Here is a 22099-nt window from a genome sequence, read left to right on the forward strand (position 1 = left end):
TAAACACAAAAGGACATTCATTATCTCTGTGGAAAAGTTTTGCCTTTATTTAAAGAGGATAGCTCAAGAACCTATATGCGTTTAGCACAGTAGTTAATTAACTATGGAAGTGGCCAAAAGGGGAAACAGCTGGGTTTGGGGCACAGGAAGGTATTTCCAACAGCTGAAGAGGGAAAAGTTCCTGTAAGCACTGCCATAAAAACGTAGCAATCAGAAAAGGCAGGGCATTTTTCCACTCTCAAGAAAGAGCACGATAGCAAGTGCCAAGACACCTACTGAGATTGGCACCAGATTACTCCAGAGGTAGCACAGCCATCTGGCCTTCCCTGGAGCTAGGAATTTCAGCCACTCCGCTCTCCAGTCAATGCACTCATCAGAGACAGGTCAGCCAGAAGGGCAGGGAGAAAAGAGCAGTAACCAGAAACTGCCCCAGGGCTCCCGTGTGCTCCTGCCAGCAGAGACTCTCCACGGCTGCCACTGCAGCAGCAGCCAAGAGTCAGGTTCACTTCTCACATTCTGACAGATCAGAACAAAAGCGTCACAGTGTTAAACGGCAACAACAAATTTCTTTTTGGGAGATGGTTTTCAATAGGATAGCTCAGAGGCTTGACAATCCCACTGGAACACTCTGCTTGTCCAATTACAAGCCATTTTTTTCAGATAGCATTTTGAATGTATTTATTGTCATCTTCCTAGCTAATACCAAAGGCTACTATGAAAGAAATCTCAAGGATTTGGGTCTCACTTTTATAAACTGAATTTAATTTGGTGAAACAGATAAAGACTGAAAAGCCTTTCCCTCCTCCTCCCTTGCTACCACTCCAGCCAGTGTGGGGTTATTTATTTTTGTTCCATGTAATCTCAACATAATTAATATTACACAAGTACCACAATTCTCCTTTGGAAATGACGAATGTCAACAAATATCAGAGGAAGCAGATATTGATCTTTTCTTATCTTGTTATAAGCAAATGGAATTCCCCTTCACAATTCCTAAGTCTTGTGACAACAGCCCAACATTCCTGTGTGGCTGTCATAGACAAAGTATGTGTGAACACTAAATGCCAGATGAAACCTCTCTGCATGGCCCTTCTCATTTTTATTAACTAACAGGAATCCTTCAAAACTCTCATTTTCAAAGCACTGCATAGAAAGCCTGAGCACGCACTAAGCTTGATGAGCAGTTCCTGAAAATCTGGTACAGCTGAATTCTAAGACTTTTCTTGATGTCTGAGCACCGTTTGCATTCCAGGCATTCCCTTGTGGCACTCAGTGGATTTTGGCTCCCCACCTGCCCCAACCACCCTCCACCAGAACCTGAGCCACACATGCCTTTAGGAGCCACATGTGGGCAGATGTGACACTCCCCAACAGCTGGCCCAGTACTGGGAAAGGGTGAAGCCATCCCTAACTTCACATCACAGCCCAGCTCAACCTGAGTGCTTTTTAGAGTACTGCAATGTGGCCTGACAATTGGGGTACAGCAGGGAATACTCCAGCACACTGTGTTCAACAACCACAAATCCACCTAAAACGCTCCACTATTCAGAAGTGCCCTTTTTAGTTATTCCAGTTCAGATCTCTCATTTGTGAAATACATGGACAAGAGCAGAAAGCTCTGCAGCAGTAAGATACTCAGTCCATGGAAGGAAGAGCTGTCTTCCCCTTCCCAAACATGACACATTTTGGCCACATAAAGAGAGGGCAGCACCTCTTCTGAACCACCATCACAGCCTGGCCCAAACTTGCTGTCACAGCAAATATGAAAAGGAGCTATGAACCAAACTTCATTATTTATTTACCTCTATGAAAAGATATCTTATCTTTAGTATCACTACAAACATTCTTTGTTGTTTAAGTAAGCAGATACACAGTAACACTACAGCCTCATGGGTCCTTTTTTTCTTTGGATAGTAAGCTCCTCACCCAGTAGCACCCAAAGCTCATCAATGAAAAAGACAAACAGTCATTGATATAAATCCTTTTATAATCTGGAGTTATCTTTTACTCAATCACCACACCTTACACCAGGCAGTAAAATATAAAGAGAAGCACAACACAAAGTGTATCACAAGACTATAACACCCCAAACCTACACACATTCTTTTCTGTCTACGTTCCCCAATACAGTGATTGTTGTTAAGGAGTCATGTGTACTGCCAGTGAAATTTGTGATCACACACTAGAAATAAACAGCAGCTTTCATTTTCTCCAGACACTTTCCAATGAGATCAATGAAGCTCCTAGAAACACAAAATTAGCAGGAAAAGGCAGAGGGAAAAATAAAAATACTACAAAGCAAGAGATAATATTGCTTTAGAATTTATGCCTCTCCAAATGAGGAAAATCACATTCTCTGGTATTTTTGTCCAATTCTATGCTAGCAAAGGTTTCCAGGAGAAGATAAAACCTCAGGTGAAACGTTTCTAACTAGCACCTCCAAGTGAATGTCTCCCGAGAAACAATTTAGCATCACAATCTAATAGTGCCACATATCCTGGCAACAGTAACAAGAGCCACTTAACGAGGTTCCTTTTCACTTTCCTCACCAAGACACAAAATATTTCCCACCCACAAGCTCCTGTGTTTAGCCACTGTTAAATACAGAGTATACTCGAACTGAGACTCCTTCCCCACTATCACGGCTCTGTACCACACACAGCAACTTCTCAGAGTTGCACAGATGAAGAGCACCCCCTTTCTCTGCAGCAACACAAACAGTGTCTCAAAAATTAGCTGCTGGAAAACCAAGTATTTAGTGTGAAGAAGGTGCTGTGAGACTTTGTTTTTTCTTTTTTTTAAGCAGCCATTTGTTTACAAGATGGCACGGGAAAACTGCAGAGCAGAAATATTGGAAATGGAGAATATTTACCAGCAAAGAGAGAAGGTGTGCTATTTCCAGCAGACAGAGGAGAGCCCAGAAGGTCATGTGCTTGAGTAAATGATAGACTGCTGTAAGATGTCTTACACAAGGCCCACCTTGCAGATAAACACAACACAGTGTTCACTTCTGACCTGAAAGCCCTCAGAGCCATTGGAGCCCACACAGAGATGCCAGTTCAAACCGTGGTCTGAAACTAACATGACACGAGAAATATGCAATTACTTCCTGACATTTCAAGGGCAGTACGGTGCAAATGGCATTGTGAGTGGATGGATACAGGGGCAGAGCTGATGCAAACGTAAAACTAAAAAGACATGTCTGCAAAACACCTCTCCAAGTTTAACAGTGCTTCAGACCATCTGCTTAAACAGGACAGCAGACTACTCACATCTGCCCCACTAAATTTAAACTCTTGAGAAAAAACAATTACACAACATCTGTGGTGAACTCTGAGTCAGTACACCACAGAGATACCAAAGATAGGGAGGAGGGATAGAAAAAAAAAGGAAGACGGGGCAAGAGAGAAGGAGAAGAGCAAGCAGCAGCCACATAGGAACCAACGCAGAGACATTTGAGAAACCCATCCTCACAAGAGCCAGAGGGGGCTGCTCAGAGCCCAATTCTGAAGGAGCATTTGTACTTTGGAACGTAAGACAGTCTTCTGGAACACTATGGAGCTGGCAATACTATCCCTGTGCTCCAAGTCACACGTGCACATTGGCAAACAGGAACTCCAGATATAGTGCAGAGCAGCCACACCTTCAGCAGCAGCAAGCGATCCTTTCCTGGCAGTTTACAAATGGACACACCAAATATTCCCAAAGTTTTATTCAGGAAAAAAAATTAGGAGTAGCAGACCAAAACAGATCAGCCCACAGCACCTGCTGCTTTCTTTCCAGATTTCTGAGCCAGCAAGCACAGGGCAGCAGCTCCCAGCCTGTTCACTGAGCAGGAGGAGATGGTGCCCTGTGCATTGAGGCAGTAACAAAGACCACTGCACACACAGCCGGGAGAGAAAGGGCAGCTTGTCAGGGCAGCTCGTCAGGGCACCAGTGCTCCCTCAAAGAAAGCAGATAAACACAGGCAGGGAGAGACCAGCCTGTGCAGCACATTCTGTAGTTTTCCTACAAAATGAATGAACCTTTCTATTCTGGACAGTGAACACACGAAGTTCCTCAGGCCTTTGGGCAAAGGAAAAAAAAAGGCTTCACAGAACTGGGCAAGGACAGGTAATTCAGTGACCAAGACTCCAAATATAACTTACCTTCTTCAAAGGTTTTATTCTTCAGTGATGTACCTAGGCTAAATTGAACTCCAGTAGGCTGTGCAGCCTTTGTGAACTCTGCAGCTTTAGTTGTACACAAGGAGTTTCTGTCAGTCAGCATTTCATGGCCATTTTCACTCTTACCTCCATTTCATAGAACAGACAGCTCTCATGAGAAGCTGAGCTTCTTCAACTTGGTTTTTATATTTTCATAAAATAAGTTACAGGCTACAGTGCTTTAACACTCCTGGTCTTTTGTGGCTGCCTAACTGCACAGGCAAAGAATACTACTTACATGGAAAGCAGCCCTCTGAATGTGGAAAATTGGAGAACAAGGCCTCCCTAATAAAAACCCTCATTGTTCCAGTGAATTCCACCTACCAACACCCACCACAGACAAAAAACCATCCCCAAGTGTCACCTCAAGCAGTAGAAAATTTACTAACTAAAGCCAAGAGTAAATGGTTTGCACTAGTGAAGAATGAAACATTCCTGTTAAGAAGATGAAGGAAAGTTTGTCTCTGTGGGACAGACAAGAATATTGTCAATTTCCACACTTTTACCGAAAGGAAGTTACCCTTAAGCCTATAAGCAATGCTATCTATACTGTAATAAAAGGCTTATTGTCCAAGTATATCCCTCTGGCCAGGTGTCCTGCACTGGCATGGGTAAGGTCTCCTGTTCTCCTAACATGCATCATACAATCCAGGCCCGATGTTTAGAGAAAGAAAAATCCCTTCTTTGTCACTCAAAAGAAAACCCCAAAAAAAACCACAACTTCAAGAATTTAGAAAAATACTACTAAAAACTTTTTCTTTAAAAGAAGTTCCCCTTCTTTTATAACTAAATCCAAACATAATATCAGTAAATATTCACAAGGGTATTAAAACTACTCATCACTCCACTCATTAAGTGCAATTATTCTGACCTTTGTGAAAGCCCTAACAGACTTTGATTGCTTTCACTTCCTACAGCAATATAAACCCCATAAAGCCATTACAAACCCCTACAAATAAGCCATTATCTCCTATTTTACTTTTCAGAGTGTACGCATTTGGTGCAATTACAGAAAAAAAATGCTGGAGTCCGCTCCATTTTCCACACCTTCATCCAGGCTCAAACCACAGCAAGCAAAGGGCTGCAAAACAAAGTCCCCAAACGAAGAACTGCACTATAGATCCAAGGCTCCCAGAAAAACATCATGTTAGATATGGGAAAACTGGGAATGGAAACACCGAGCCCTGAGCCCCCACCAGGCATTGCCAAGGCGATTTTTTTTTTCTCCTTCCTTTCAGTGGAAGGAGCCTCCACCCATGAGCAGTATAAACACAGAGTACCGAAAACTTGGCCAAATTAGTGGAAACTGGTGGAAAAAAGGAAAAAAAAAAGTTGTGCTTGACGTGTCCCCTCACATGATCCCCGTCCCCCTCCCGTCCGCGTCCGCCCGGCTTTGGGGATGGGCTGGTTTGGGGGAGCCCGAAAAGAAATCGGTGAGGAGTGAAAACAAGGAGAGGGATAATACGAGGATGTCCCCGGGAGCGGCCGGGCACGGGCCGTCGGGCCGTGTCCTCCCGGAGCCGCCGCCTTCCTCACCTTCGCCATCTCTGGGATCCTCCGGGTGGGGCCGAGTCCGAGTCTGCAAAGAGAGATGCGACAGTGAGGGACAGCGAGGAGGAGACAGCGACAGCGCCCGCCTGGGCTGCCCGAGCCCCTCACCTCCCGCAGAAGAGCCCTGAGCCGCCAGGAGCACCGAGCGAGGCACCGAGCCCTGAGCAGCCAAGAGGGAGGAGGCCCCGCCGCTCTTGCCTCAGCCGGGGGCCGGGCCAGCCCCACCCGGGGCGGGCGGCGAGCCCCGGCCGCCTCCCGGGGCCGCCTGCAGGCCGGGCACGTCCCGGCTTCCTCCTCCGTGCCTGCCACGGCCGGCAGGGTGGCGTTAGTGCTTTGGTTCTTAGCGATCGTGAACCTCTTAAAAGAAAAATGACATTTGCCGATAGACAGCCCTCAGCAGGTGCTCAAGCGCCCTCCGAATGAAGTGTGTATAAAATCGGTTCCCACGAATCTGAAAGGGATCCTATCCCAGCACTAAAGGGCAGGTCTGAACTGAATTCGGCAAAAAGCAGACATTTCATCAGCTGACCTAGCTTGGCTTCCAAGTAAGCCAGGTTAGCACAACAAGCACAGTGTTGAACGGAATATGAGGACTGTAGTTCTCGACTATCAGAAACTGCAAGCATTTCAGGCAACGACACTTATTTACTTCTCGTGTTCCAGCAGGACCACTTCCCTGGCCCAGGAATAGGGAAGATAGGACAGCAAGGAGGATGCAGTCTGCATGGCTACTCAAGGAGCTGCTCCATCTAAGCTGCAGACAGACTCACTCCTTCAGCCACACAGCCTTGAGTCAGAAGAAAGGAAAAGTGACTGCAATGCAAATGGAATTCACTGTCTCTGCCAAAATAAAATAAGAACATAATCCTGCTGTGTGAGCATTTTAACATGTAACAGTCACTTCTGTCTGCAAGTAAGTTGCATTTACCTCACAAAAAGCAAGAGAAACATAGGTCATTATGTAAATTTAAGTATTCTGCCCAGCATTTCTTGTTGCCCCAGCAGTGCACGTACAGTTCAGCAAAAACACGAGATCCACCCATCTGGCTTCCTCTGCAGGACCAAGGAACAAACTGTTTGCTAAAATGTCCTGATTTACTCTGATTTGAATCCAATCCATTGAAGTGGCATTCCACACATGCCCAAAGATACATGAAGGGAATAGAGAGCTGCTCACAGCATGCATGTGCAAATGCACATATGGATTAGATGTAGAATCACAATATTAAAGAAAACATTATAGAGTATGTTCAAAAAAAGAGCAGTTGATATTCAAACTGGTTACTTTTAATTTAAATACAACCTTGCTTGAACATCTACCCCTTTTGGCAAAATTAAGTCTTTTTCTCTTTACACATCATACCCAGAGAAGACACAGGCCACAGTGGATCATGCTTCAGGCTGTACCATCTAGAGAGTGCAGACCTAAGGAAATGCAGTGAGAGCTGCATCCACTCTGTTTAACATGCTCCAAAATTCTGTCAATCAGAATGAGGCACATGAACGTTGTAGTTAAGGCTCTTTGAGTGACACATGGAAGTCAAACCTCATTAATCAATCATATGTGTGAGAAAGAATAAAATTTTGGGTGATGCAGAAATTTTAAAAAAAGCTGTATCAGTATCATGTGAACAATCAATGAGACTCTAGGAACTAATAAATCTGTAATCATCATTTAGAAATATGTTAATAGAATCTCTACTACAGTGAACAACAAAGGTCAGTAAGTTACTTTCCTTGACACAAAAATATCTATTAAACTTCACAAATAAAACAAACCCTTGCATAACTTGGAAAAATGTGTCTGTCTGACAAATTATTTAGCAGTTAGCATAGGACCACCTGGAATGCATCTGCTCTACCTCCCTCCCTTGCTGCAGCAAGCCCATCCCAGCACCACAATCCAAGGTTTGAATCCTTGAAATGCTGGGTATGGTTTAACCCAGGCACAATGACACACAATTCCTGCTATGCTAAAAAATCTGTTCCAAGTGTGTCATGTGTATAATAGCACATTAAGAGGCAAGGGGGGGCAGCATGGCTTTTTACCTTTCAATTTAGGAAAATGGATCTTTCTGGATTACAGGATTTTTGTTTCCTATGCTTTATTTGGTATCCTTACTACTTTATAGCAACTCTCAGGTTCACGGAAATGATCCAACATATGTATTGGATTCCATTTTGCCCTTTAAACCTTGTGTTGGGGGCTGTGGATTTGGAATCAAATTAAGACATGCCTTTTATTCTGCAGTAAATGTCTCTGTGTACACTTTGCTTCTCATTTCCAGTGGCAGAAAACTGTTCTATTCAAAATCAAAATATTTGAAATGGTTTTCCACTCTTCTACCTTCAACCAGCTCATTATTCTGTTCTTTTGTGAACAAACACGAGGTAACATTCAGTCACTGGGAGGCTACCACTGGATTTCTAATCTGTGAATAACAAGGAAAAGAATCTTGGGAGTGAGAACACAATATTTTTCTATTCTGGAAAGGGTCTGTAATGCATGATCCAAGATGAATTGCAATGGTAGGAAAAGGTTAAACAGAGAAGAGAAGGATCTTCTTGCCAGCAGATGACGCTGGGAGTAAAACCCACTCCAGTCAATCTAAAATGTTATCAATGAGTGTTTAAGCAAGGGAATATTTACATAACTTCAATAAGCAAAGAGGCCTGGGGGAGCAGGGGGAAATGTTAGAGTAAAACCATGGGAAAGACTTGTCAGGCCATTTGGCAAGAGCAGATGTTTGAAAAGAAAATAAATCTAATTATCACAGAATTTCAGCCTTTGCATTGATTTGAATGCAAAAGGAAAAGGCAGGAATAGTGCTGTGAGCAAATCCAGGATGAACCTGAAGACATGAAGATGTGCCTGGAGAGAAATGTATTTTGTACTGATTGCCTTCAGCAGAAATAATTCAAGTTAGGCTAAAACAGTTGGAGATGATGACTCACAAGCACCAGCTGCAGGACCTTCATGGCCACTGTGGGCAGGTGTTTCACCTGACAGCAGCTCTAACAGTCAATAGTGCCCACCCACAAGTCACAAATAAGCCTTCTAGATTTAGAATAATTCTCTCATTTTTTAAAAACAAAGACAAATTTTTACACAAGTCAAGAAACCACATGAGGTCATAGCAATCTTTCCACCTTCCAAGCACCTCCCTGCTCTTTGAATTTCAATCACTAGTAAAATCATACCAGGATGTAACAGTCTGCTTCCCAGAGCTGCTCCTGGCACAGTGCACTTCCAATTCTTCTTTAACACACAGCTGCAAACACCTGGAATGAAAAACAGCAGTAAAATATCAATAAAGAGTGGCATTGCCTTAATGGTATATTTAGCTCTGGTACACATTGAGACTTTGCAAGCAGGGCCCTGTCAGTTCCCAATCCATTTCAAGGCACAAGACTTGTCCATACAGAGTGAAATCCTGGGTTTGTAGCTGCACAGGAAGGCAAAGAGTGCATGCAGGAATCATTAGATTTGTGAAATAATGAACTTGATATGGGGTTTCTAATAAGGGGCTTGAAAATGTTTTCAGAGTCTGGTTGCAGCACAAAAACATACCTGTGTGTTTTTCTGGAAACAATGGAAAAGTCCAGGGGGATGAAAAGTTAGCACAAAAGCAGTTCATCTCAGAAGCACAGCCCCTTGAAGTTGCTTTGAGGAGTTTGCAGAAAATAAATAAATGGGACGATGGATGGTTTGCTGTATCAAGGCAGTCTCTCAACAGGTTCTCACCTCCTGCCCAAAAGCACTGTGCCTCATTTTGCTACCAATGCTATTCCTGAGCTGTTATGTGACCCTACATAACAGCCTTTAAATGCATCACGGAGGAGAATAAAAGAGCAAGGCCCTCCTTAAAGCAGAGTTTTCTCTGCTATGTACCCAGAAGCTGCTGCAAATGGAAAGGTCCTTCAATTTATCAAACAGAGTTGGAGAACAGGAATCATATTAAAGCACTTCTCACACAGGATAGAAAGGCCCAGGCCTGTTATTGCCCTAGTTAAAATATTTCCACCTAAAAATAAAATCCCATTGCAAAATATTTTAAAAGCCTATTGTAGAGGTACTGAAGGGCAATAGGCTTACCAAGGGAGATTTTCAGGCTTTGGAAATTTCATGGAGCAGACCATTTCCTTATGGAATTATAAATGAAGATCGACCCTTAATGCTTTTCCACACTTTAACATCTCTGTGAAAGTGAAAGAGTCTAAAATCCTTGATGAACCACTGTCAGAAGCAAAGGTGAGGGTGGGAAAAATAGAGCAGTTTCAAGTTCATGATTTGATTAACACAGAGAAATCTGTTTTGTCCCAGACTTGGTGCTAGAGCATAGAAATTTCCCAGTGCCTTGTTTCCCTGTGCTCCTACCTGAGGGCTGCTCAGCACAAATGGAGAGAGCTTTGTGCTGCACTCCAGCACCTTGTGGGTGCAAAGTGTGAGGCCAACACTAAGCAGCAACACCGTTAAAATAAGGGACAAGAGAGAAGAGTTTTGCTGGTTTACAGGCAGGGAAAAAGAACTTCAAAGTTTAACACTGACAGAAAGTTTATAAAATTCTTTCCCTGCTGCATGTGCTTGCATCAGGGGGCTGCTGAAAGACAGGCTAAGAGTACAAAGAACAAGATTTTGTTTCTTAAAGCACTTTGAGGGTTGCTTTGGAGACTAAATGTTGTTTTATATTCCAGCAAAGACAGCTTCCTGTAAGTGATTCATTACTTCTAATCCACAACCCATTACAGAGCAGCACTCTGACAGATCCTTGATTTCTCTGGGGACACCAGTACAATGTGAAGAGGTTAATGGGAGGTACAGGCATTCATACCAATTACAGCAGCAGGCAGCTGAATTTCTCTTACTGGAAAACAATGTTATTTTCATTTACTCAGAGGAGGTGCAGGTTTCTTTGAAATTGTCTTTAGAGTAAGACACATCACAAGGTTGCCATCAGTGCAATAATCTCAATTCAAGCAAAGACAAATCACTTGAGCCAGATTCTAGTCCTTGATGCTACTCTTGCTTACCAGGACAGCTCCACAGCACTGTACTAAGGCAGGACTTGATTTCCAGGCTAATTCTTCCTGAGGAACACAGTTTACATCCCTCAGTACTAGTGATATGGACTCCTCCTCTGGGGAAAGGAGGGAGAAAAGGAGCCAGGTGCTCAGGCTGTAGTCCTCCATTTCCAGCTGTTCTGAACTACAGCTTATCGTGAGCAGATCACTTGGGCTTTGTGCTCTACACTGCCACACAGAGATGGTGTATGAGGGCACAGCTCATCCATAATAGCAAATACTTGTCTTGTCCCCCATCCAGGAACTTTGGGATAGCACTAAGTAACTATCCAGATCAATCAAGTCCAGAAAGGTATTTCCCTTAACCATTAAGGCCATTAGCTGTACTTAGGAGAGAGGAGCAGCGAGAAAAAGAATTGAGTTCTGTTAGCTCAATGGAAATTCAAAAAATCTGAGGCACAAAACCAAAAATCACCCCTGAGTGGTTGTTTCCCTTTCTGTGGAGAAGAGAAATAAGTGGGCTTTGCATGTACTGTTCCCTAAAAGACTTCTAAGTGAGGTCTTGTAACAAGACCTCTTTCTCACCAAGGGGCCTCCCATTAGAAGCCACACAAGAGTCCTGGGATACAGGAACAGAATTATCTTCATTTTCTAATGGAGAATAAAGGCAAGCTGAGGCTCAGTGGTGTCCCCAAGGTTACTGCTGGGGACTGATAACTGAGCCCAGGTTTCAAGTCACAAACTACTGACTTTGCACTGCTTTGTTCTTTCTCCCTCTACTTGCCAAAGGCCCTCAGTGTCACTGAGAACTGCCTCCTTGATTTACCTATTGACTCATGAAGAAAAAAAGTATCCATAAATTATTCTGAACGTGGCAAGATAAGAAGTACCCTGCCAGGTACATGTGGCTGTTCTCACCTGACACAGCAAAAGCCTTGGCTTCCATACAGAAGAGAAGAATCAGGCCCACAAAATTCTGCTTTGATTATGAGAGGAAGTAAGCCTGGAGACAATACCAAAGCCTACGTCAACTTCTTTTCTCTTCAGCCTTTCATTAAGTTTCTAAAACATGATGGTCTCAACCTTCCAAATGACTATTCACCAAAACCCTGACTAGCAGTTTGATTTCATTTCAAACTGCATGGAGCCCACATCAAACCCAAATAAGCCAACAGTTTTATCAGGAGGCACTTGTAAGCCTACAGAGCTTTAATGATTTGTTTGCAATTTAATTCCATTATTTTTGTTTATATCTTTCCATATAATTCAAAACACTTTGTGTTTAGTACTCAAAAGCACAAGAAATATTTTTAGCACTTAGCTCAAGACCTCTACCTTCATGGTTTCCACAAAACATTTTGATACCTGAACTAAGACAAACCTGCCTAAACTGCCAGCACATAAGTAAAGTGCATTTTAGTTGTTCAATGCCAACACACACCCAGACACATAGACACTCTAGAGTAAAATGCTCCATTTCTTCATTTTTAAACTTCCAAAGGTGAGCAGGCCACTCAAAGGTTTATGCATGAACAAAGCCATGCAAACATGGGGCTTTGGGCATAACCATGGATAGGACAAAATTGCATAAACCTTCTCTTTCTCACTGTCATACACAATCAACAGAAACCCAATATTCTGAGTTGGAAGGGACCCACAATGATCAGAGCTGAAGGGCCTGCCAGTGTTTAAACCCCAACCTTCACCTCAAGAAAAAATATTAAAAGACAATTTAAAATAGCATTTCTTAGCATTCTACTAATCCCACCCTGATAATTGCCAGGCACAAGGAGCTTTTTTCCTCCATGGATTACTGGCTGTACTGTTAAAAACAGGACACTACCAGTAGTTCAAATTTCTCACCTCCATCATATTTTTAATGAGTTGGCTGTATGACAGAATATTTTTGTTCTCCCTAAATTAGCTGTTTGCCTGGGAATGAGCTAGAAGTTTAGGAGAAATGTTTGAGGTATTGTTCCTCTAAAAAACCTCAGTGCCTCTGCACCTCCTCTTTTGGTGGAGTTTTTGTTAATTGAATTAATATTTTCAAGGTTAAAACAAAGTTAAACACCAACAGCTTCCAGTGTTAATGACAGCAGAGCTGTAGGTAAACCAGAGCCAGGTTAAGGTCCAGAAACACAGGAACAAACGATCAAACATCCTGATGCAAACTGCAGTTCTGTTTACTGAAAGGTGTTCCCCCTCCCATCCCCAGCAATGACTTCTTTGTAGTTATTATTTAGGTGTTCGCAAAGGAAAACTGTTTTCTTGATTCTATTGATAGCATTTAAAGTGCCAGTTTTCTCAGATTAGAGAATGAATTCAAAGTCAGGGGCTGCACGTCTTTTCGAGATCCCCTCCTAGGCTCCTATGAAACCTCAAACATCTTTTTCCAGGAGTGATATGGTTAAAACAGTATTTATTCTTAATAGAAGTGCCTTGATGCAAATCTCTGCCCAAGAACTAATAGCAAGCACTAAACCCTAAACTATAGATTTGAATTGGTTTTGATGTGTTCATGTAACTCCTGCCACATATCCTGACCCCTCACCAGACCAAAAACCAGAGTGGTTTTTTGGCATTCAGAGGCTACAGGTACCTACTGGCAAGGGCAACCACAGACTGCCTGATGTTAAATATCATTCCCTGCCTCACCCTCCTATGTCCTGAGCTCCTCATTTTGTTGTATCTATTTTCAGTCAGTGGTTTGGCTGACTTCTCATGAGCTGTCTGGAACAGCACCTGCTTGACCATACCCCAGGTAATCAAAACCCTAAAAAGGAAATTGCTATTCCATTCCAGGTCTGGAGGCCATTGCTTAACAAAGCAAATGCCTAGATCCAAGAGTGGAGTTAAGAAGTAAAGTGATGTCATAACTGAGCCAGTCAAATCATCTTCTCAGAATGAGAAAAGAGAAACATCCAGCCCTTACTATCCCCTGGCATGGGTGAAACTGAAGTTAGACAACATTAAATTTTGTCACACAACTTGTTCCTCTCTAAACACTGCAAGTCTTGTTCCTCTCTAACTGCACAACTCCTAACTCTGGACTGGTAAGAGGGAAGAAAAGGGGAGGAATTCCTGCCCTGATCCCTCCAACACCTCTAAAGGTGCAGGATTTGCAGCACTGGGCTGTGAGCTGCAGGAAAATGTGGTGCAATCCCATCTGTGCCATGGCACCTGATCACATTTAAACTTTGCATCCAAATTACCAAGGAGAAGCAGATGCATTTTATTCTTTTAATGGCTAACCTATTTCCTTCCTGGTGTGCTATTATTTGCTGAAGACAGCTGGGGACATAAACTACCTTTTTGCCTTCAGCCAAAATAAATAAATATTTATAGCTAATTAGGAGTTGCCTCTCAGGGTTGGGAGGTGCACCTGACTGGACAAGAGCATAGGTCCTAGGAACAGGGAGCAGCTGCTGTGCCTCTAACCAGAGGGAGAAACCAGGAAACACCAACTTCACAGCAACCCCAGCCTCCACCTGCACCAGGATCTATATCCCAGTACAGCAGGGATATATACAATTGCTGTACAGCAGCTTAATACCAACTGACCACAAGTTATTCTGCTGAACCCTCTAGCAGGGAAGGATGGATGCCTGCTTTTTGTCCGGCTCCCTATCTCAGTCACTGCAGAAACTTTAGTTAAACGACTTTAAACCACGCTCAGTAGCATTTTTTTTTTTTTCAAAAATAGGTATGGTAGTAGTCAAAGGGGGAGTTGATGATGAGCAATGTAAACGCGGACTCGATGAAATAAATCCCTTCCTGTATTTCCAACAGTGCCAGGGATTTTGAAAGAGGGCCGAGCCTTACAGAAAGCGCGCCACCTAGTGGCATTGCTCGGGAATTGCGGCACTACCGGGAAAAGAGAACGCTTTTGTGTACCTTCACATCCTATTTGATCCCAGAATATTTCTGCTTACTAAGCATTCCCGGCAGCCCTAGGAAGGTCCCCCCATCCGCTCTGCTTTCTTTCAAAGTGTGAGCAGGTTTCTGTAAGCCAAATTTTCCATAGAAATAGATAATCTCACACCAAGAGTTTGTCTTTAACACAGGAAAACTCAGTGCTGAGCTCGAAATGAATCCAATGCAGATGCAGTAGGATCAATAGGGGAAAAAATAAAAGGTCCTGGTTTGGGTTTTGAAAATGTTTTTGCCATCAACCCTTAATAAGGCTTTACATTTAATTTTGGGTTATATGTTACAAGCTGAGGAAACAGTTCATGCCCAAAAGACTGCAAACTAACCCAACAGTTGTGATGAACAAAGGAGAAAACGGTAAATCCTCTTGATTAGTCAACTTACTTCAGTGGAGACTGCAACCAAAAACATCACAATTCACAAAAGTATCTCATGCCTTCCTCTGTACTAGCACTGAATAGCATTTCAGTGCTTTCCAGTGTTCAAACAATCCCCCTCAAATGACAGCTGAAAGGGGAAAGATTTTATAACAGTGAGATGTCTCTACACTTAAGACAGATTGTGGCCAAGCAAACTATTTTTTTTTAAATTTGATACTCATAAATGACATCAAGCAAACAGCTTTCAAATAGTGAATGAGAAATCCAGCCATGCCTTGACCATGCTCAAAGGACCAGACTAAAGTGAAAGAACAAGACAAAAAAAAAAAAATCGCTTTCCAAATTTCTGTTTAAATTAATATTGCACAGTTCCATGACTACGCATTTCCTTTAAAAGTTAAATTACTACTACAAAAACTCCCAGATGATACCTTGGTTTCTCAGAGCTGGAGGCTGAGACAAGCAGACAAATGAGTTCGTTACACTTCACACAGCTCTGTCCTGTCACAAGCACTTGTTGATGCTAGAGGGCTTCTATTCCTAAAAGGTTGTCAAACCTTCATGTTTTCCATGGAGCCTGCTGTTACTTACAGAACTGGTGGCAGAAACAGGTGGTTGAAAAGGAAATTTGTCTGGGAGCTTAGGGCCACAAATAAAGGCCACCAAGCTGCTATCACAGGGTGGAGAAGACTTTTGTGGGTTCATCGAACAAGTTTCCTCACTGCACTCCTGGTAACCAGCCACCCACAGGGCAAAACAAGCTCTTTTTCCCAAAGCAGATCCACCTACCTTCCATAACACAACAGGACAAGGGGACAAGTGCTCTTTTGCCTGAGCTGAAGGCCAAATTGCAAGCTTTTTTAGCTGGGATTATAACACACTCTCTAGGAGTGTTTTGGGTTTCTGACCTGCATTAAAGTGGGAGGTAACAATGCATGCAGGAGTAGCTCTGAATCCATTTGTATTCAACTCCAGGAACCCAAAAGTTTGGCTTCAGCCACCAGGGGCCTTGAGGCAGGTGAGTCACTGCCCACACTCGGGTTTTGAGAGGCAAACTCAGATTTGCACTGAATCCCTGCTCAGAACCACTTTATGCCTCTGTTTCCCCACCTGAGGGATTAGGGTAACCAGCAGCAGGTGAGGATGAGCAGGGCACACATTTCCCTCCCAGTTTTCTTGAGCCATGGATAAGGTGATTGAATTCAGGCGGGTTTGAATCTGTGAATACAGGGCTGGGGCAGAGCAGCAATGAACCTCTTCTCCTCCATGCTTATTCTTTGCACAACAACATATTGCAGACCTCTAATTCCTATGCCAAACATCCATAATTTTCTGACAGCTGATGAGTCTCCAGGGGTTTATATGTGAATCAGTGCAACAGACACAGACAAGTCCATTAAAGTAGACTTCACTAAAGCACAATGATACAATTTATAGACTTCTACTTCAACCAAACTGTGCATTTTAACAAAGAAATAGTTTGCATCACTTCAATTACTGGCACTCTTAACAAAATTATTTCATTAGGGGTTTACAAAAAGACCATGAAGAAATACTGTCTAATTTCCACAATTTTAAAGTAAAGGAGGGCACACCAACCCAAGACATGGTACCCCTCTGTCTAGGAAAAGGGTGCTAAGCTGTATTCACAGGACAGACAGAAAAACCTCTATGCAGATCAGAACCCCTATTGAACTGCTGGGGAGATCTGACAAAGCAGGAGAGGTCTCAGCATCACGTGCTTTGTAAGACCTCACTGTGTTCCTGGGAACTGTTTGGCTGAAGAAGACAAAAAAGTCCCACATACACATTTCCCTTCACCCTCTAAGGAGGGCCATGCTCTTTCCTACACAATAACACAAGCATAGTAAAACAGATATAAACATGACACCTGCTATTCCTAGATCTCCTCTGCCCTGGACCCCTCCATCCCCACTGGCTTCTCTCGACAGACACCTACCAAGTTGCTCCGGAAGGCAACGCTGCTGCCCAGGCCAGCAGCCAAGACCTGGGACATCACTTCCCAGCCCTCCTCTCTCTCCAGAACAGCCACAGGTGCCTGTCCCTGTGCTTTTAACCTCTCTGTGTCCACCCTCAGCTGCAAGTAAACGAGCCTGATCCCCTCCTCTCTATTGGCAACATCTGTGTTTTTTTCCGCTCCTCCTCCTGCCAATCCTCACTCCCCCCACGGCTCCCCCGGCTACCAGAATCTCCCAGGGCTCACAGACACAGCCCTAGGCTATGCCAAGGAGTCAGCGACGCTGTCATAACGCGAAGTTCTGAGTTTTTGGGAAGCTTTTTTCATTTTCAGGACGGGAATATCAAGGTTTCATGCCGCGGGTGATGTTCCCTGGCATTCCTGTAGAAAGGACTGGTTTGAATGTATCAATCACTCCAAAGGAAGAGAAAACAACGGAGGGAAAGTATACACCAGTGATCCTTTCTCCAAGCAGAGCAGTTAAACTTGTCTGCCGCAATCAATCAAGGCTCCAGCAAAACCTGTTCTACCAAAGACAGGAGATCTTTTGCGAAAGACCAGATTCCTCTGAAGACTTCATTAACATACGCGAAGACAGAGAGCTGCCTCTTGACAGGCTCCTTAATGCGGCATAAATTTTAATAAGCCAGCACACACCACTCCCAGGTGTTAAATAGGTGTGAGCGTGCCCTGGTGAGCGCAGCAGACTCGCGGTGAACTCAGCTTTTAAAATTATTGAATCTTGAAAAAGCAGAAGAGCCATTTGCTAACGCAGAGATTAAGTAAAGCCTTGTGCACAAAGGCTAGAATGAAAATTAATTTGTTTTTCACTATCAACTGCTTTCTTCAGCAAGCAGGGACTTGTCTTTTAATCATTTTTTGCAGAGTGCCGTTCCTGTCAACACAGATCCAGAAAAAGTACAAAATTAAATTTTAAAAAACACCACCCATAAAGTCAAATAATAAACTAAGCAGATCGAGGATGTACATTTTATCCCTGATTATTAAAAAAAAAATTATCCAGGAAATGCAAAATACCATTTAATACCATTGCTATTGACAAGAGCTGTTCTGAAGATGTTCATTTTTCGGGAATCAAAAATAGTATATGCATTTTCACAGAGAAGTCACCTGAGAGAATTCAGCACGTGCTGCTGAATTTCACTGAAAGTCACACTGAAAACCACACTGAAACCATGTAACATTTGGATTTGTGAGGCTTTCCATAAATTTCCGCCAATAACTATATAGATTTCTCATGGAACTGATTAATACTTCAATTTTTGTCATTACATGAAGCAATATAGTCCCCATTCTCTAAAATTGCAGTCATTACTATGTGGTAAAATATCAAATTAGAGTAGTAGTAGTAGCAGTTGTAGTAGTAGTAATAATAATAAATTTATTCTGTAAGTCCAAATAAGATGAACCATCATATTCTGTATTGAAAGCTTTGTCAGCTCAGATGTGCCCATACACCTGAACAGAAAACCTGCTTTGGCTGAAGTTCCCCAAAGGCACCTCAAAACAGATCTTAAATGACTGTCAGAATTTTGACAGCCCTTCACAGAGGTGGATTTTCAAAGTGGAATTTGAGAGATGTAACAACGTTTGAAGGGAAGCAACGCAGTAGTTTCTCAGGAATGCCAAAAAATTAAAGATACTGAGCAAGCCTTGCACAGCTGTGGCTGTGAGTGGAGCTATGCCACTACCTGTCACTGTGAAAATACACCAGATTAATCATCAGGAAAAGAAACAGATTGCTGTGTTTGGTTTAGAGTATTTGTAAATACCCGAATTAGGACATTTCTGGCATAATTCTTCAGGCCTCACTGGGAACTATTCTGGTCCAATGAGCCTTCATGTCTTTTAATCTACAGATGGGAAAAGAGGTGACAACATAGTTAGTGCCTCTTCCTAAGAGCACATTCCCTCTAGTGACAATCTAATTTTCAAGGGGCAAACATCAAGCTTTGTGTGTTTTCCCTGGGAGATCATTTATTGAGTTAACACACCTTGTTGTCAAGTACTTTCTCCTGCCTTTAGTGTTACTAGTCACCATCTGTACTCTCTTATGCCCCGTTACAGATCATGTTAGATAAATTATCTTCTTCCTCAGAGTTTGTATATTTCAAATACTTGCAGATGATTTGGTTGCCCTATAGCTGCCAGCTAACAAAAGCATACATATAACGGTTTTACTCTTTCCTTGTGGATTCCCCAAGGGCTTTTCACGGCTCTTATCTGACTTCCCTCTGGTGTTGCCGGCAATGGCCCAGTAATGAGGCGTCCCAATACCTCAGTGCTGAGCAGAAGGGAAACCCTGCCCCCTCCCAGGACAGGATAGCTGTGCCTGTGCACTTCAGCAACACGCAGGGCTCTGGAGTCATTTCCTACTGATTCCATCCTGTATTTCTCTCACCCTGAAGCTTGTTTGCATCTTCCTTCGATGATTCATCCAGCTAATCTTTCAGAGCCTTTGGCTTACTTCTGCCTCTCATCACTGATTAAACAAGAGGGTGTACGCCTTCTGTTGAGAGGTTGGACACTGGGAATTTAGAAACTTTCCAAAAGATCTCTGGACAGTGGGAGAGGCTCTTTGCCTGCCCTCCTTCCTGAGCAAAAAGATCAATCAAAGGATTGGCAGCATCCGTCTTTGGGAAAACAAATCACCTGTAACACCAGCACTGAAGAGCTGTATAACCATCCACCTTCCTGCCCTGTGACCACACCAGCAGCCGGGAAAGTGCTGCCTCCACAGCTGTGCCCTAAAACACACATCAAGAAATGGAAAATTGTTTGAATGGAGCAGATGTTTGATGCCACTTGGGTGTGTGACGCCAAACAACTCCCCTGCTTGTCCTTCCAAATTACATTGCAGATGACAGCACTGGAACATGGAGCTCACTTAAAAAGAGCACTCGTCTTGTGAATTTGTGGTATTTATTGCTGCACTGCAGGTATTTGTGAAATGACAACATTTGAGATGCAGTACTAGTACCAAAACAAGACAAAGCAAAGAGATTATAATCCTCTGACCTGCAGATGTTTCACTGAGTAGCCCCCATAAATTTTTCTCCTGCAGTGTTGGTGTAAAATGCTTATATGTCAAAAAAATCATGTACTACTTTTAATTTTCCAAAGAAAGGTAACTGTGCCCTGTCAGTCATGCTCGTAAAGAGTCATTACAAAAATCAGATTCTCTCTGCTCCATGCAATACCATAAGTATGAAGGGCTTCTGCAATGCAAATTATTAGAAGTGCCCCAACCATTCCCAAGATTTTAAACACTTCACTTACCTGTGAAGTCACATTCTGAAGGTAATCTCTTGGTGCTCAGCAGAATATGTGTTGCAGTTTTATGGCTACTCATATTAATTGAGCAAAACCATTAGTCACCTTCTTTCTAATCACTGATGTGAGGCCAAAATCATTCCCACCATATTCACAGAGGAAGAACAAGAAAACCATAGAGATACGAGGCTGATGAGTCACTGGCAGGGAAACCTACACTGGATTGTTCTCTCAACATTTTCCCACGACTGAAAAATCCACCCAAGAGTGGAAACAGGCAGCTGGGGCATTAGGCACTAGGAGGGGCTACAGACAGCAAATCCTCATGGCCCGAGGTGTGTGAGGCAGCACGGCATCAGCTCCAGGACTAGTACCCCAAATAGAATGTCCTGTGTCTTGCAAAGCCCCTGCCAAGCAGGACTGTACATTGGGACAATGTGCACAAGTGATGATGGATCTGTAATGATGCAAATAAAAGACCTGTCCTAAATCCCAGTGTGTGCAACAATTTAAAAAGCTTGAAATAAAAAGCCATAGTGAGCCAGCTGGAAGAAGGGCCAGATCAATGCCAACACCCTCTGGAGGAGGGCCTCTCCAACTTGATTGTAACTACCCCTGCACCATTAGCAGACTCTTCCCCCATGCCAAGTCACCCAGCAGCAAGCAGGAGAAGAGAGCTCAGATCACTGCAGCAAGGGCTGGAGAGCTGGAATACCCTATGTTCCTTCCAACAGCATCCTCGTGCTCGCAGCATGCTGCCTTGTAACAGAGCAATGCACAGCAGGAGTGAAGCAGGCAGATCGTGTACTGAGAGGCACTTGTTGAATTAGCAGCAACCTGCCCTGTAAAAATACACCCCACAGCAATGCTGGAGACCGGCTGCCTGCAGCCACACCGCCCCAACAGCTGCCACCTAAATGTGGCTTAAAGAAGAACCCCTAAACCCCACACTTTTAAACATGAACACCAGCTCTAGAGCACTAAAATAATTTATTTTTGCCAAGCTCACTGCACAGCTGATAGCACCTATTTTTAGCTTCTCCACAGGTCCTTGCTATAGGGACAAACTGGTGTCTGTCCATCTTTGTCCATGGTGCAGAAAGGTTAGAACTCACGTTCACTTAGGCTCACTCTCTGAAAGACACCCTGATTCCAGAGAGCTATCAAAAATCCATGCTGTGAAAGGTCCGCAGCCAAAGGTCTGCACAAATTTCCTAAAGGCCTCAAACATGAATTTCCTAAAGGCCCAGAGGCTGAGCTGCTTCATTGTCAGTGCCACCCCTGATGCCCTGCACAGGATGGGGGCAGTCAGCCGGAGGTGGCTGCTCAGCCACACTACATGGACACCAGCCCCAGGCATTACCTGGGGAGCAGCAGCTGCTGTGCTGGGGCCAAAGTGGGGGACATCAGAGATGGGGTAGGGTCAGCATGGGCTGTTGTCAGGTCTGCTCCCACTCTACAGGGAGTGAAGCTTACTTGGCATTTCAGCTATATGATAGAATAGCTCCTGGGGAGTAAAAGGAGGAAAACTGAATTAGATGTGGTTGAAGTTGGGGCAGGGGGGAGGGGGAAGTTCTTTTAAAAGGTGAGTGTCTTCCGCACTGGAAAACACTACATTTAAAAATTCTGTAATCGGGTCAAATTCGGAACTCTGTATGCCTAAGGAAAGCCATCATAACCTCCTCCGCAAAGAGAGCCTGAGGGGAGTTTTATAATACTTTCTCACAGAGTAAAAGCTG

The 22099-nt window shown here is 43.5% G+C and overlaps 1 protein-coding gene across 2 annotated transcripts in view; it reads right to left on the reverse strand.

Moving 5' to 3' along the window:
* Nucleotides 1-17160, reverse strand: part of ANXA5 (annexin A5) — a 31080-nt gene extending 13920 nt beyond the window's left edge. Inside the window, exons 1-3 of one of the 2 annotated variants that reach the window (XM_064416399.1) lie at nt 17049-17160; nt 8958-9038; nt 5742-5784 (exon numbers count right to left, since the gene is read on the reverse strand). In XM_064416399.1, the coding sequence (XP_064272469.1) occupies nt 5742-5750 (9 nt within the window). In that variant the 5' untranslated portion in view covers nt 5751-5784; nt 8958-9038; nt 17049-17160. Of the gene's footprint in view, nt 1-5741; nt 5785-5864; nt 6140-8957; nt 9039-17048 lie in introns of those variants that run through there. The other variant, XM_064416400.1, reaches the window with a different exon arrangement.
* Between the last annotated feature and the right edge of the window lie 4939 nt (nt 17161-22099).

This window comes from Passer domesticus, chromosome 4, assembly GCF_036417665.1.
Source record: "Passer domesticus isolate bPasDom1 chromosome 4, bPasDom1.hap1, whole genome shotgun sequence".
Taxonomy (NCBI): domain Eukaryota; kingdom Metazoa; phylum Chordata; class Aves; order Passeriformes; family Passeridae; genus Passer; species Passer domesticus.